At 47.7% G+C, this 15,592-nt stretch overlaps 2 protein-coding genes across 7 annotated transcripts in view; one reads left to right on the forward strand and one right to left on the reverse strand.

The window, feature by feature from the left end:
- The window catches only part of Tmem185a (transmembrane protein 185A), a 95,619-nt gene extending 84,774 nt beyond the window's left edge, over positions 1 to 10,845 (reverse strand). The window contains exons 1-3 of one of the 2 annotated variants that reach the window (XM_074063163.1): positions 10,737 to 10,845; positions 6,878 to 7,150; positions 5,906 to 6,035 (exon numbers count right to left, since the gene is read on the reverse strand). In XM_074063163.1, coding sequence (XP_073919264.1) covers positions 5,906 to 6,035; positions 6,878 to 7,130 — 383 coding nt within the window. In that variant the 5' untranslated portion in view covers positions 7,131 to 7,150; positions 10,737 to 10,845. Of the gene's footprint in view, positions 1 to 5,905; positions 6,036 to 6,877; positions 7,151 to 10,349; positions 10,671 to 10,736 lie in introns of those variants that run through there. The other variant, XM_074063162.1, reaches the window with a different exon arrangement.
- Positions 10,846 to 11,333: 488 nt separating this feature from the next.
- The window catches only part of Ids (iduronate 2-sulfatase), a 59,687-nt gene continuing 55,428 nt past the window's right edge, over positions 11,334 to 15,592 (forward strand). For 2 of the 5 annotated variants that reach the window (XM_074063160.1, XM_074063161.1), the window contains exons 1-2: positions 11,340 to 11,824; positions 15,056 to 15,140. Coding sequence is in view for 2 of the 5 variants with exons in the window: in XM_074063159.1 (XP_073919260.1) it covers positions 11,803 to 11,824 (22 nt within the window). In the remaining 3 variants the exon portion in view is untranslated. Of the gene's footprint in view, positions 11,825 to 15,055; positions 15,141 to 15,592 lie in introns of all 5 variants that reach the window. The other 3 variants (XM_020177327.2, XM_074063158.1, XM_074063159.1) reach the window with 2 other exon arrangements.

The following is a 15,592-nucleotide window of genomic DNA, read 5'->3' on the forward strand; positions in this document are numbered from 1 at the left end:
GCCTCTTCAACAAAAACTGCTGGGAAAACTGGTTAGCAGTCTGAAAAAACTGAAACGAGATCCATGTATATCACCCTATACCAACATTAACTCAAAATGGATCAAGGATCTTAATATCAGACCCCAAACTCTTAAGTTGGATATAGGAAAGAGTAGGAAATACTCTGGAGTTAGTAGGTATAGGTAAGAACTTTCTCAATGAAACCCCAGCAGCACAGCAACTAAGAGATAGCATAGATAAATGGGACCTCATAAAGCTAAAAAGCTTCTGTTCATCAAAAGAAATGGTCTCTAAACTGAAGAGTACACCCACAGAGTGGGAGAAAATATTTGCCAACTATACATCAGACAAAGCACTGATAACCAGAATATATAGGGAACTTAAAAAACTAAATTCTCCCAAAACTAATGAAGCAATAAAGAAATGGGCACGTGAACTAAACAGAACTTTCTCAAAAGAAGAAATTCAAATGGCCAGAAAACACATGAAAAAATGCTCACCATCTCTAGCAATAAAGGAAATGCAAATTAAAACCACGCTAAGATTCCACCTCACCCCTGTTAGAATAGCCATTATCAGCAACACCACCAACAACAGGTGTTGGCGAGGATGCGGGGAAAAAGGAACCCTCTTACACTGTTGGTGGGAATGTAGACTAGTACAACCACTCTGGAAAAAATTTGGAGGCTACTTAAAAAGCTAGACATCGATCTACCATTTGATCCAGCAATACCACTCTTGGGGATATACCCAAAAGACTGTTACTCCAGAGGCACCTGCACATCCATGTTTATTGCGGCACTATTCACGATAGCCAAGTTATGGAAACAGCCAAGATGCCCCAGCACTGACGAATGGATTAAGAAAATGTGGTATCTATACACAATGGAATTTTATGCAGCCATGAAGAACGAAATGTTATCATTCGCAGGTAAATGGATGGAATTGGAGAACATCATTCTGAGTGAGGTTAGCCTGGCCCAAAAGACCAAAAATCATATGTTCTCCCTTATATGTGGACATTAGATCAAGGGTAAACACAACAAGGGGATTGGACTATGAGCACAGGATAAAAGCGAGAGCACACAAGGGAGGGGTGAGGATAGGTAAGACACCTAAAAAATTAGCTAGCATTTGTTGCCCTCAATGCAGAGAAACTAAAGCAGATACCTTAAAAGCAACTGAGGCCAATAGGAAAAGGGGAACAGGTACTAGAGAAAAGGTTAGTTCAAGAAGAATTAACCTAGAAGGTAACACCCACGCACAGGAAATCAATGTGAGTCAATGCCCTGTATAGCTCTCCTTATCTCAACCAGCAAAAACCCTTGTTCCTTCCTATTATTGCTTATACTCTCTCTACAACGAAATTAGAAATAAGGGCAAAATAGTTTCTGCTGGGTATTGAGGTGGGGGAGAGAGAGGGGGTGGAGTGGGTGGTAAGGGGGGGGGCAGGGGGGAGAAATGAACCAAGCCTTGTATGCACATATGAATAATAAAAGAAAAAAAAAGGAAAAAAAAAAGCTTCATGACTCTGAATGTGGTGGTGCAAACCCATAATCCAAGCATTCTGAAGCCTAAGGCAGTTGGATCTTGAGCTTGAGGCTAGCCTGGGCTACATAATGAGGCCCTGTCTCAAAAAGAAAAGGCATCTTGACCATGCAGCAAGCCTGAATTCATACAGGGAACATGACTAAAGAATAGAGAGCCCACAGACTGAAAGGCACCTGAAGAGAGTCTCCCTTGAACTCTCTTTGCATGGCAAAAAAAACCCAAAAAGCCCTGCTTGTACTCCCTTTTCAGAAACAATGGCTGACTCTCTGAGAAGGCAAAGAGTGCCACACAATGGAACAAGGATCCAGGATCCTTCCAGCCTGGGCAGGCTTTCCACACTGTAAACCTATTTCCCTACAGAGTGAGCAGTAAGGACAAGCATGCTAGATAACATGTATCACCAAAACCACTGCGTGTCCTCTTATTTTTGGTGGAAGGTAACTGTCATTTGGGTCTTGTATACCTCCACACTTATGCAGACTCATCAGAATTTCAAATGCATGCTGGCACATATCAGTTTTGAATTGCTTAATGGTATATAGATGAGTAAGTAGGAACTTCCCTTAGGACAGAGTCTGTGAAAATCAGGGCTCAAAAATAAACATGACAATTTGACATGGGTGGGGCAGAAATGGCAACTCATGGCAATTCCATTGGGAAACACAGGAAAGAGATTTGGCAGCAGGCAGAGGTCAGCATGGACATCCACAGTAAAGCCAAGTATGTGACCATTCCATCATGTGTGGGGCTTGGAGTAACACTACCACTGAGGAGAAAGAAGAACACTCCCAGGTATCACTAAAGCACATTCCTTATTTGGACCCATCTAAGACCCAAGCAACCAGCAAGAGTGGTTGGAAAGAGACCAAAGCAAGATGGAGATGGGGAGAAGGAGGGAAAAAAGAGAGGCTACCAACCAAGGCTAGGTCATCTCACCTTGAGTAAAAGCAGAGAGGGCAGCAACAGGCCTTCCTCCATCTTCAAGCCTAGGAGGGGCAATGATATCTTTGTTTCTCAATTCATGCAGGACTGGGCCCCATGACCTGATGTGCATGTCAGTAGACAGATTTTTCTGGGAATTTGAATCACAACTTTGTTCCTTTTGAGAAAAGACTGGAGCTGGGGTCCAGCCACTTGTCTACCCCTCCCCCCTGAATCCCACCACTACACATACACACCACACACACACACACACACACACACACACACACACACACACACACACAGAGTGCGCGGCCAAGGGCACCTCTCCAGAATGACTGAGAGCCAGCTTTGTGACATCACATGACATACAATAAGGATGATGACTTCAGCACAGGGTTGCCCCACAACTGAGATCTAGAATTCTGTGGACAGTACTTATTGGCATCTCCACTTGGACTAAACTCATTTTTTACTCACTAGGGCAGTGATTAGTAGTCTTGGGTAAAAGCACCTTGTGCTAGTTTAGGACCACGGCTAGTCAGAATATCAGGGAGGACTGTGAAGTCCAGCTGTTGGCGAAGAGCCAGCAAGTGAAGTCTTATCTAATTCTTCACTCCATTTGAATATGGATTCAATAGAAGTGTTAGACAGACATGGTGTCCTAGATGTGAGGCAAGCTCCAGCCTTCCAAGAGAACCTACAACCAGAAGACCAAAACCAAGGTACAATCAATGAGGATGACAACAATCTTCTCCAACTCTCCTTCCCCAGAAACCTCTGGATGATAGCAGAGAATGAAGCATTCGCATCTGTGTGCTGGAATGATGATGGAAACAACGTGATCATCGATGTGGACCTTTTCCAGAGGGAGATTCTTAACCGGAGTGGGGCAGAGAGGATTGTTGAAACAGACAGCTTGAAGACTTTCATTTGCCAGCTGAACCTCCATGGCTTCAGCAAAGTATGCCCAAATGACTCTGCCACTCAGTCTCAGGAGAACAGGAGAATAATGGTAAAGTAGACAGTATTTCTGTTTCCACTTTTCTCTGTGACAAGAATATTTTCATAGTCCCCCTACCTCAGACCCAATGAATTATTTACTGGAAGGGATTTGTTTCCAAGGGTAAGTCATTTAGCAGCAGACATTTACTGAAAGATGAAAGTACAGACCTTGAAAGTACAGGTTTTGATACTATGCTAAAGCCCCCTTAGGGATGATCTGCAGGCAAGAATAAAGACACTAAGAGGCCAATTAATGTCATATATATATGTATTAACACCATAATCTATGAATGATTTATCTTTAGTGAGGTCTTGGTGCAAGGCCTAAGGACCCTTGCCACCAAATAAACACTCATTTTTTCCATCACAAAAAAGGATCATTATGATTTGGGAGGTGGGGTGGGAAAACAAATGCATATTTGATCCCAGATTGGATAAAATATTTCATTTTGTTTCAGATGTACCATAATGACAATTTTCAGAGAGACAAGCCGGAGCTCCTCGAGAATATATGGAGAAAAGGGGACGTCAGAAACCCTGCTCGGCAAGTGAACTGTATACCAATTCCACTCAAGAACCCTGCTGGACAAGCGAATTGCATACTAACTTCAAAGAGAAAGAAGCTGATACCTATGAGATGTTCCCCACGATTCAATCGTAAGTCTGAGAAAGGAGACAAAGGAGAGCCTCAGCAGGGAATTCCCAAAGACCTAGGACCCAAAGGCAGCCAGCCCTTTATGTTCTCTAGTATATGGGCTATGAAGAGTATCCCGGCTGGATGTCCCCTGGAAAACTGGCCTCCTCAGGACAAAAGAGGCCCAAGTGGGAAGGGCACCTCTGTGAATGGCATGTTTCTGCCTCCGGCTACTGTTGGAATGGAGAGCATGGGGGAAGCACCTGTAACATCATCAGAATACCCAAATAATGAGAGTGTAATGTTTTTGTACAATGCTTGCCATTCCATGCTACTGGCCACCATCTCGGCCATGTCACAAAATGAGTCCCCTGACCATGATGATGATGATGATGAAGAACAGGAGGGCTCCTCAGATTACAAGTGTGTACTCTGTGAGCAAGTCAAGGATAATCCACATCCATGAACTCACAGTCCACTAAAGAGTGATAAAAATCAACATTTCCTAAAAAATGAACCAGTTTAGGGCTTAAAAAAGAAAAACAAAAGCCTACAGTGGTAAATAAACAATCTAAATGAGACTTTCAAGTCTGTGTTCTATGTAAATTTCCGTATCATTCTGTAATCATTGGCTTACACTCTCTTGGGTTCCCCTTGCACTTTGTCGCTTGGAGCAGCAGCATTTTCACACAGCAAAGGATTCTGCTAGGAAGTGTTGAGGGCAGGCCCAGGAAGATTCGGTCCCCTGGCACTTGCCTGGTAGTCAAAGGACAGAAGACCCCAGATCAGGACTTGTACATGTCACTTCACATTAACTAAACATGTAACTTGAAACAGGAGATTCCTTTCCTACAGGCATACCCCAATCAAGGTTGCCATGAAATTTCTGATCAGGAGCTGACGGTCTCTAGCAGCAAGGGATGGACAACTAGGATACCCTGGGTCACAAGAGACAGACAATCGCAGTCACTGCCTGGCACAGGGAGGGTGGGGGAGCAATGATCCTTAGAAATAACATCCACTAGAAAATATGCTAAAATGACAAAAAGATTGCTACAAAATAAACACTACCTATCTCTTCCCATAAGTCCTCCTTCTTTATCAGAACAGTATTCGGGATCCCCTGGTTATACTTACATGCTTCATGAACTCAGGAGCAATTTTACCACAGGGTTAGACAAATGTGAAAGGATAGACAGATGCTCTGTTTCTAAGTCTGATGTCTCCTTCACACTGGATGCATGAGGCCACTAGTGAGTGCTAACTCTCCAGCATCATTTAGTATCTGGTCTCAGTACTGCTACATGTACCTGAGATGCTGTTCATTTCATTGAGTTTTGACTAGAATAAAGACAGAAGAAAGTGCGTAAGGGAGCACCCCACACTAACCAGTGATTATCAGTACATTTATTTGTACAATGGAGAAAGCAGCAGGAACAAAGTCAGTGGGAATACCTTTTCCCTAGAGATCACTTGTACTTGAGATACTGTCAAGGAGTCCAAGAGGAAAGGCAAAGGAAATTCCTGGCCCCCCTGCCCTTCCTGATGTCCGTGAATAGCGCTTACTGAATGGTGCTCTGTAAGGCAGCAGCAATTCAGAGTGACCCTGATATTTACAGATCTGCGCCATGACAGTGAACCACTGGTTCCATGATTTAGTTGGTATGTTAGCCATGTTCCCCTCCAGGGACCACACCAGTCACACCTAGTGCCCCAGAGGGATCAGGTGCGCTGGGATGTCCACCTCAAATATATCCCTCCCCCCTTTCCTAGGTAAGGGCTCCAGTAACCACCTGGGGTTTGAGATCACAGTCAGGTACTTCTGCTCCAGGTTGCCCAGTACAGCTTGATTTTCCAGTTCCTCAACCTCACCAGGAGCTAAGTTCTCCGGGCACTGCAAAGTTTCCCCGATGTCAATGAGCCCTGTACACAGAGAGAGAAACACACAGATGGTTTTCCCTTCTACAAATCAGGGCTGCATTTGACAATAGTCATTACTGTTACAATGGCTGGAGATCCAGATACACGAAAATGACATGAAGCTAGCTGAAGTCCTCTCACTAAGTACTGGGTACATGCCAGACTCTGCTCAGGGAATCCAATGCACAGGGAGTCCACAGAGGGCTCCACAAATGAACAGGGGAGGGCTTCATCCTCAGTGGTGCCATTACACAAGTGATGGTGGGATCCCATGAGATTTCTAAAGGTGGTTGTTACACAGTGGAAGAGCAGCGGTCACTTCTGGGGAATCTATATGCAACAAGATGTCTAACAATGTCCCCAGGTGAAAGGAGCCAACACAGGACCTCATCTATCCAGATGTCAGGGGGCATACTCAGAGTGGAACAGGAATGTGAAGTCAGGCAGGTGGCAGGAGCCTAGAATCCACTTGACTGTTGAATGTATGCACTGCCTTTTATGGGCTCTGTCGATTGCATGTGCACACACATGCATACTCATTCATGCACCAGGCATAAACACACACATACACACACACATGCAGCCAAACGCCACACACAGAGATGGTCCTAACCCAGCCTCTCAGAACAAAAATAGGAACTGAGGCCCAGAATGGAGAACTCACACCCTGGACTGTGGAACCTAGGACTGTCAGACCCCAGCCCAATGATCTTGATGGCCCATTTGAAGGTATGCTATTTAGGGTAACCACAGCACACACCCCCCACCCACAGAAAAACAGACCACCATCCCAGGAGCACCTCTCATAGAATTGTCTGCACTGTGAGTAGCACATCCTCACTTACCAGCTATCACACCTCGGCCAAACTTTTCCCCTTCATGGAGCAAGGCCTGAATCTGCACGGGGGTCATCCCCAGCCTCTCCACCAGCAGCTCCCTCCAGGACTCATCTTCCCAGTCCCTGTGAGCAATGTGGATGGCGATGGTACAGTTCTGGTGGCTACTCAGCAGGGGTCGCCAGCGCGTCTCCAGGGTCTTGACTCCATTTAAGATAAAACCAGCAAAAGGCTGACGGAAGGAGAGGCATCCAAACTTCATCTTCCTTAAGTTCCCTTGGTCTAAATAGAGATGAACATCACAGTCAGTGGGCCTGACCATCCCTGAATAAATAGGTGCCCTGAAAAACACAGTCACTTTGACAGTTCACTGCTTCTACCTGGGCAGGAGAGTGTGTGGTGAGTGCTGTGATGGAGGCTACTGAGTCCTCCTTGAACACAGAGGAAGGTGGCTCCCTCACCGAGGTGGGGCTTGGTGGTCAAGTACACTGGTTTTAGCACACTGGGACAGTCTTGGCTCTGCTCCCTTTCCTGCCTGTGCACATCAGCACTACCAATACTCCCAGCTCCCTCTTACTGCCACTCCAAGCACTGCAGGCCCAGGTCTGCTCAGCTCTTACCAGAAGGCTGCTGAGCTCACATCCTTGTTATCCAGCCTCAACTCATCAGTTGGCATCCCCATGATCTCAAGTGGCCTTGTCTGTGTCTCCTTCCGACCACTTTGGTTGCTACCATTCTCAAATCCCCTGTTTCCCTACCTCCCACCAACATGAACCAAAGGATTGATGAGAATAAAAACACTGGCTCCAGTGCTCACAGGCCTCCTATGCGCCAGGCTCTGGGTTAGATAGGATCTTGGGATGACTCAATTGAATCCTCAAAAGACCCAGTAAGGTCATTACCAGTGCTAGGCCCCTCTACAGCAGAGCTCAAGGTGCTGAGCCATTACTGCTGCAGTGGCTCAAGTGGTAGAATGCCTGCCTAACAAGCGTAGGCCCTGAGTTCAAACCTCAATACAGAAAAAAAAAATTTTAAAAAAGGTGCTGAGCGATGAAGAGATGGCCCAGAGTGACAAGCTCCGATTTTATATACCTCCCACACAGGTCCTTGTCCCCTTTCTGTGTCCCTTGTAAGAGGGTGCGGGTGCTTCCCCCCTCCCCATACACACTATGCAGTGGAAAGAGCCCAGTCCTTCACCAGGAGAGCCATGTGCATGAAGCCGTAACCTCAACCCAATCTTAGCATGTCATACAGCCTCAGTTTCTACATAGCTGTGAAGACAGGAGAAGAACACTAGTCAGTACCTGGCATCTAGGACAGTCCTCAATGCTCAGCAGCATTGAGCATGGAGTCCCATCCCCTGGTTCTGTCTCCACCCATGTGCCACCCCTTCCACTTTCATTAGTATATCACTATTCTTCCTTTAAAAGTACATAAATTTAAACTCAAATATTTCCTAAAATTTTAAGAAAATGTACCCATGACCTTTCCTAAATATTTCTGAGGCACCCTCAGAAGATAAGGTCCTAGCAGGACAAAGGAAGCCAGGCATACACTCTCTACCCCAACCACAGTTCTGCCTGCTCATGCCAGATCTGCCTTCCTCCCACTTCTCAAAGCCAGTTGCTCCAGCCAAGCCTACCCTCCGCTGTGTTCAGGACTGGCTGCTTTCATGAACTCCAGGACCTCCACCTTACCACCTGACTGCTGTTGCCCAACATCCTCGCCTCCCTCTCCCATGAGTATATGGATGGTTCTGCTTTCCAAGGGCAGTGTCTGCACACCCTTCACCACAAAAACAAACAAGCTCTTTTGTGAGGCCTCACCGACCTCTTGACTCAATATTTCTTCTCTAAAGTCCTCCACAGCCGAAACCAAAGAAGAGCTGTAAACACGTGGACTTTATCTCCTCTGCAAACTTCCTTACCATACAACCCCCTCCCATTTTGTTCCATCCCCTTTACTCTGCTATAACCTGGCCTCACAGGGAGTAAAGACTAGCCTTGACTATTTCTCTGTTTTATCTCACAGAAGGCCAGGAAGCCTGACCTAGCTGACCACATTCCTTCCCTCTTTCCCAGACTTCCATGGTGCCTCACTGGCCTGCTCTGCCTTCCTTCCCACAGGCCACACCTTCTTCATCTCAGCCAGAGGCCAGGCCATCACAGATTCTATTCCTCCTGATCTGCCTTATTTTTTCACTGCCTTTGGTTTCTCAGTATTGGATGTCCCATAATTGACTTACCATTGCTCTACTGATAATAGTCACGGACTGTCCCCCATTTCTCCCATGAGAAATGATACTGCCATTAACACTCTGCCACTAACATTGTCTGAAGACACGTTTAAGATGATGCCTGGGTCAGATGGAATGCCCATCTTAGATGTGGACACACATCAGCAAATAACCTTCCAAAGACCCTCACCCATGTACACTCTACAGGCTAACATTGCATTTCCTCACACACTTCTTGGCTTTGAGTGTCATCATTCTGCTGATGGGTGACAAGGTCTCACCCAACCTTTGCACTTGGATTACTTATGAAGTAAGTTTACTTCTCTCCCAGGGTCTAGCATTTTCTATTTCTTCTACTGGGAGATGTGACCAGAAAAATGTTTTCCTAATTTCTGCCACTGAAGTTTCTTAGGCTGACTCTTTTCTCATCAACATCTCAAAATCACAAGGACCAAAGGTGACCTACGTGGGTGGAACCCCTAGTGAGAACTGATGTAACTGCAAAGGTAAGAATGGGGCTGTGCCCCTCCTGCCTGGTGCAGACAGTACCTGCCTTGTGGCCTGAGGAGGAAACATCTGCTTGTCTCTGCTTCTTCAGCTACACAAGCAGAAGGGGGATATGGAGCAGAGGTCAAGTAAAGTCAGCGATACTGACTAATGGCAGCAGGAGGGTTTTTTATTCAGCAAGCACCAAGGACCAAGAAAAGCTGGGAGGGCGGGGTGGGACTGATGGGGAACACACATGTGCACCTCACTTGGGGTGTGGCTTCTTGGGGCAGTGGGAACCTCAGTCCCTGTCTGAGTCAGGGACCACATGATACACTACCCAGCTGTCTGCATTCTGAGGCCAAGCATTTACTTTCTATCAGGATAAAAATGAAACCTCCTCTCACATGGTCACAGGTTAGTTTTGGGGGGTCCAAATTCCATTGGTCTCAAAGTAATCTCAGAGGACTACACAAAGCGTGATATCACAGTCCACATGGCTGGCCAACTCACAGTATGGGTTCACAGTAAGTTCCCAGTGTAAGGGGAAAACGGGGCCTGCATCCTTGGAGCAGTACACTGTCTTTCTGGCAGACAACAGGTGACCTGCACCCACACTTAGAAGGAGAGGGCTGAGACCAGTTCTGAGTCCCACAGTTAGGGGGACTTCAGCCCAAAATGCCAGTTGAGGAGAACTAAGTACACAGGCTCCACCCCAATGGGTCTGGCTCCCACCCATCTCAGGACTTCCCTACTCACGAGGACTGGGCAGACTCTTGCCACCATCCATGGGACACGTCAGTCATCTGCCTCCCGGCGTCTCAGTGAAGCCAGCAGCACCAGTAAGAATGGCTCCTACATGGGAGTTGGCAAGGATCAGGGAGAGAGGATGACGCCAGAAACACTTTGGGTTCGGACCGTGACGTTACCGGGAGGACTGCAGGTCGCTGATTGGTGACCTCAGGCATTAATACTCTGTCATCTTGCCCCCCAGCTCGGGAGCTCCTTTTATAAGAGTCTAAGCAAGCACACACACGTAAGCACGTCCGCTCGTAATTACGTACCCCCACGCACGCACAATGCATAAACACACTCAGCAAATCAGGCCACCAGTTTTGTATCCTGGATACGAAGCCACGCACTTACGTAATCACGCGCTTATGTACGTAGTGGACGCTAGGAGACGCTGCCTTAATGGCGCCGTGGCTGACGGAAGTGTTGAGTCCGGAGGCCTGAAAGGAGGAGGAGAACGGGAAGAGGAACCCTAGGGGAAGCAAAGGGGGCGGGATGAATCCTGGGGTGCGGTGCAGGAGGAGGGAGCGTTTAGAAGAGAGCTGGGTGGGGCTATGAGAAAGAAGGATGCGGGGCGGGGCTGCGGGTTGAGCAGGGAAGGGCTATGGTGGGGCGGGGGGAATGAAGTCAAATCGGGGGCGGGGCTGTGATAGCCAAGGCAGAGTCAGGGCAGATGTGGAGCCCTTGAGTGCTAGAGAGAGTTGGGGAGGGGACTTTGGGTCGAGCTGGCCTGGGCTTTGAGGGATGAGGCCACTGGAGAGCGGGCCTACCAGAGGTTCAGGGCAGAGATGAGTGCTAGATGGAGCTGGTGGAGATGCTGAGGGTGGAGTGAGTGCAGTGCTGGGGTTTGAGGGATGAGGGAAGTTAGGGCGGCGTCACTGGAGGAGTAGGGTGGGACTTTGAGGAAATGGGGTGAATTTGGGGCGGGAATGTGGTGGATGAGATAAGTAGGGGGTGGGGCTTCATCCGGCGCAGCGCGGGATGGAGCCGAGGTAGGAGAAGTGGGCGTGACTGAGTGCTGTGGAAGGAGTTGACAGAGGGGCTCTGGGAGGAGCAGCCCTGGTATGTAAAGGCTGAGGTACAGTAGAGGAGGGAGAAGCGGGGGCTGTGAGGGCAGAGGTAGGATTTGGTGGCGGAGCTCCAGAGTACCTAGACCGGTTGGGCGTGGCTTCAAGTATAGCAGGTGGGGCATTGAGGGAACAGGTAGTTGGGGGTCAGGACTTCTGGAGGAGCGGGGTAGGCCCTCAGGTGCTCAGAGTTAGGGGGCGGGGCTGCCCGAGGAGCGGGGCTGACTGTGAGAAGGTTCTAGTGGAGAAGCAGTGGATCTTAAAGCGAGGTGAGTCACAGGAAAGAGCCGAGTTGTGAGGGTGAGAAAGTGCTGGGAGACAAGGAGCAGGCTGGACTTGGCGAGAAGACATGGATGGAGCTGAAGCAGCGCCTGGGTGAGGAGAGGGGCAAAGCTTGGCAGAAATGGGCAGAATGGTAGGCAAATGAGGAGAGGGGCAGCTCAGGGGAACTCGGTTAGGAGTTGGAATCACAGGTGCTCCAGCCGGGGTCCAGAATGTAGGATCTTTGAAAGCTGAGTGGAAGAGCTAGTGCTGCATCAGGGAGAGGGGAGCTGGCAGATGAATGCTAGGACCACTAGGGGAGGAAACTGCAGAAGGGGCAGGAGGAGGGATCTTAGGGCTTGTGCACCTCATTCTTAGGCAAGAGGTAAAATGGCAAACACAGGCGCCTCAGAGACTTAACGTGACACTGAAGTGTACTCAAGGGGGCACCCCACAGGACATGGAAGTTGCAAGAAGGGCAGAAGTATTTACTTGGGGGCCAAGTATTGAACTGCAAGGCTGAATACCCTAGCCAGCTGCCAGTGTACTTAGGAGGGACTGTCTTGTTTGCAAGGCGGTTGAAAACCCCCTACTCTTATGTTCTGCTGCCACTAAGACCTAAGTTGACCAAAATACAGTCCAAATTGCCCAGCAACCTTGTTTTTCCTCTCTTCCACACCTCAGCTGGGGGCCCAGCCTTCCCTCAGGCCACTGTGCTTTCTTTCTCTGCTTCCTTACCAAGGCCAGTGTGTTTTCGGGAGGGGCAAGTTCTAGATCCCTGCCTCTGAAATATTTGTAAGAAAATATGCCCCTCCTGCATTCCCAGGCTTCTTGTCTAGTTCAGACTTCATCTGTGTCTAGGCTGTTCCCTGAGCCTCCTGACCAGCCTGAAAGCCTCCTGTATTTCCTACTTCCTGCAGGTCTTCCACACATTGATCACTTTCTAAATGGCACATCTGCCCCCATCAATCTCCTCCTGAAAACCTGCCAGTCTTGTGTTTGGTCCTAACATCTCAGGTGTCAACCCCAACCCTTCCACACTTGTGGACTAACATGGATCATGGTTATGCTGTACTGTGAAGTCCCTGGTCCCTGGCATAGCAGGCTCCACCAAGACTCTTTGACAACTACAGTACAGATTTAAGAAATCCTTGACTTTCCAAGTACTGCTCTTTGCACCAAGACCTTGCCTCCTTTCCCAAGACCACAGCACTCCCTTGGACTTCCACCTGTTCTCTCCCTGAGGAACAGCCTGCCAGCTCACTACCCATCCCAATAGTTTTTAGAGCCTTGTCTTTGTGTTTCATATCCTCTCCTGTCCTCCACGGTAGCTGACTGGCCTCCCTGACTGGAACTGTTCCTCGCAGCTCTCTGCCACTGCACCTTTCTGTGTTCAGCACCCTGACTGCAGGCTTTCTCTTTAGCTTGAATCCTTTCCTAGCAAGCCGACTCTGTAGGCTCAGGGTGATTTCTGTGACTCTTCTCTGAACCTGTTGCCCACTTCCCTTCCCCTTCTATGTACCTTCAAGAATGCTACCACCTCACTGTACTTATTTCTCTGACTCAAAAGCCCAGGGTGAAAGTACCATCTTTTAAGGAAGGTTTGCAGTTGTTCCTGCTCACTGGTCTGGGTCTCCCTGTCTGGGAAAGTTTGACTCAGCTTCATGGCTTCTTTTCACATACTTCTTGGTTTGGTCAGTCCTCTTCCTCCTCTGGGAAATGCCTTTCATTTCTTTTTCTATTGAGTTCTTTGTCTTGTTTGTGTGAGGTGGTAGGAGCTCTTTTTGATGCCTGAGTATTAATCCCATGAAAGCTGTTTATTTCTGTTTCAGATACCTTGTCTCTGTCCTCCCCACAGGCTTCTTTCTATTTGTCTTTGCAGGGCTATTTTGGACTCAGTATTCACCTAGGTGCTCAGAATTGTAAGTAACCCAAAGGTCATCGTGTATTCCACTGGCCCTCCCTCTGAAGGTTGCATTACCTACATGGGGAGGCATGCAGATGTCCTGCCCACTGTCCCTTAGAGAGGGATCTCTTCTTTGTGCTCTTGCATTGGTTCCTACATATATTAGCTTTTGTTTTTTTGCCTGACCTCACATAGGGCCACATGAACTCACAGCCCACACCTGCTGGAGAAGCCTTGGGTAGCCATGTACTTGTGTGATGACAGGGAGCCTTGTTTTCTCTTGCTCAGCCATTCCTCACTGTTATTTTTTTTTTAGTGTTAATGGAGTTTGAATTTGGGGGTTGTGCCTGTTAAGCAGGTACTCTGCCACATGAGTCATTTCCCCAGTCTTTTTGCCCTTCCTTCCTTCCTTCCTTCCTTCCATTGGTGTTTGAACTAAGGGCTTCATGCTTGTTATGCTTTTTACTTTTTTGGATATTTTTCTAATAGGTTCTCTCTCCTGTTTATGCCCTCCTGTCCTGGACTTCGATCCTATTTATGCTTCCTATGTAGCTAGGATGACAGGTGCACACTACCACATCCGGCTTTTATTGGTTGAGATGGAGTCTCAATAAATGTTTTTTCCCAGGCTGACTTCAAACTGCTATTCTCCTGATCTCTGCTTCCCAAGTGCTGGGATTGCAGGCATGAGCCACCTTGCCAGGTTTCCCCTGCTTCTTTTTATGAATGTTCATTTATTTCATTGAGTTCATGTTATCTCACAATCTTGTCTTGTGTTTTTTTCATTATAGTAAGTACTATCCTATATTCTGAAAGTTTCCTAAGAAAATTAACCTAACATCTCACTACCTTTCCACCCATTGTGGTGTATTTTGCCTCTCTCCATGCAAGACCAGCTGACAAATCCTCAGCAAATGAAGAATCTCATTTTGAATCTGATAACATCCTTTGTCTAGAAATGTAAGCATAGGTGTCTTCCTGCAACCAACCTTCAGATGGAGCTTATTGAGATGCCAGGTATACACGTCATATAGGACACTGTATACAATACACCTGTTTGGTTATTTCCATTTTGCTGGTGTTCAGGGATCCAGGACACAGGCATAGGTCACTTTGGAATGTGATGCAACATCATTATAATGTCCCCTTGCCATGGTGCTACAGCGTCCTAATTCCTGGGACCTGGCCACCACTATAGTCAACAGATTACAGATCTGAAAACTGAGTTGGGGGGGGCAGAAATTGGGCAGGGTCAGTGACTGGTTTGGTGGGGTGGCCATCCTCAGCTTCCCGATCATTCATTCTTGCTCTCTCTGAGTGACCACTTGGAGCTGTATCCATGTGGGTCATGTATTTGTTGTGACCTTGGGGAGCCATGATGTGTGGACATTCTCTTGTTGGGATTGACTAGTACTAATTTCCAGCTTCTGTCTGCTCAGTGCTGCCCAGTTCCATCCCTGGCCTATACTGCCACAGAGGAGACAAGGACTAGGACAGCAAGGGGACAAGGACAAGAGGACAAAGGTGAGGAAGAAACTACATCCTTAGCAGACTGTGGTCAGGGTGAGCATGGTTCTGTAACAGGCTCTCCTGGTGACAGCTCCTGTCTGTAGAACAGCAAGCGCTGAGCTTGAGTGATGCTGTGTCCTCTCTCTACCACATTCTTGATGTCCTTAGTGGAGCATGTGCCCTCTGAGCCCTCCTAGGGAGCATAATCACCTGGGGCTCTTTTGTACTCACCTCATCTGTGCAATTCCAGTAGTCGATTCCCTCAGCCTTGATAACCTTCTTTACTGTCTGCCCAGGGTATGCAGGCCTTTCACTGCTGTTCATCATGGACCTTTGCTGTTTCCAGGCCTTCAGAACTGATTCCATTAGAGTGTTTATAGTATCCACTGAGGGCCTTGCCAAGGAATTTCATTGTGTTTTCCAGAAGGGCACCTTTAGTCCCTGATCTCCCTTCAGTGTGTGGTGGG

The sequence above is a fragment of the Castor canadensis genome, chromosome X (genome assembly GCF_047511655.1).
Source record: "Castor canadensis chromosome X, mCasCan1.hap1v2, whole genome shotgun sequence".
NCBI classification, from domain to species: domain Eukaryota; kingdom Metazoa; phylum Chordata; class Mammalia; order Rodentia; family Castoridae; genus Castor; species Castor canadensis.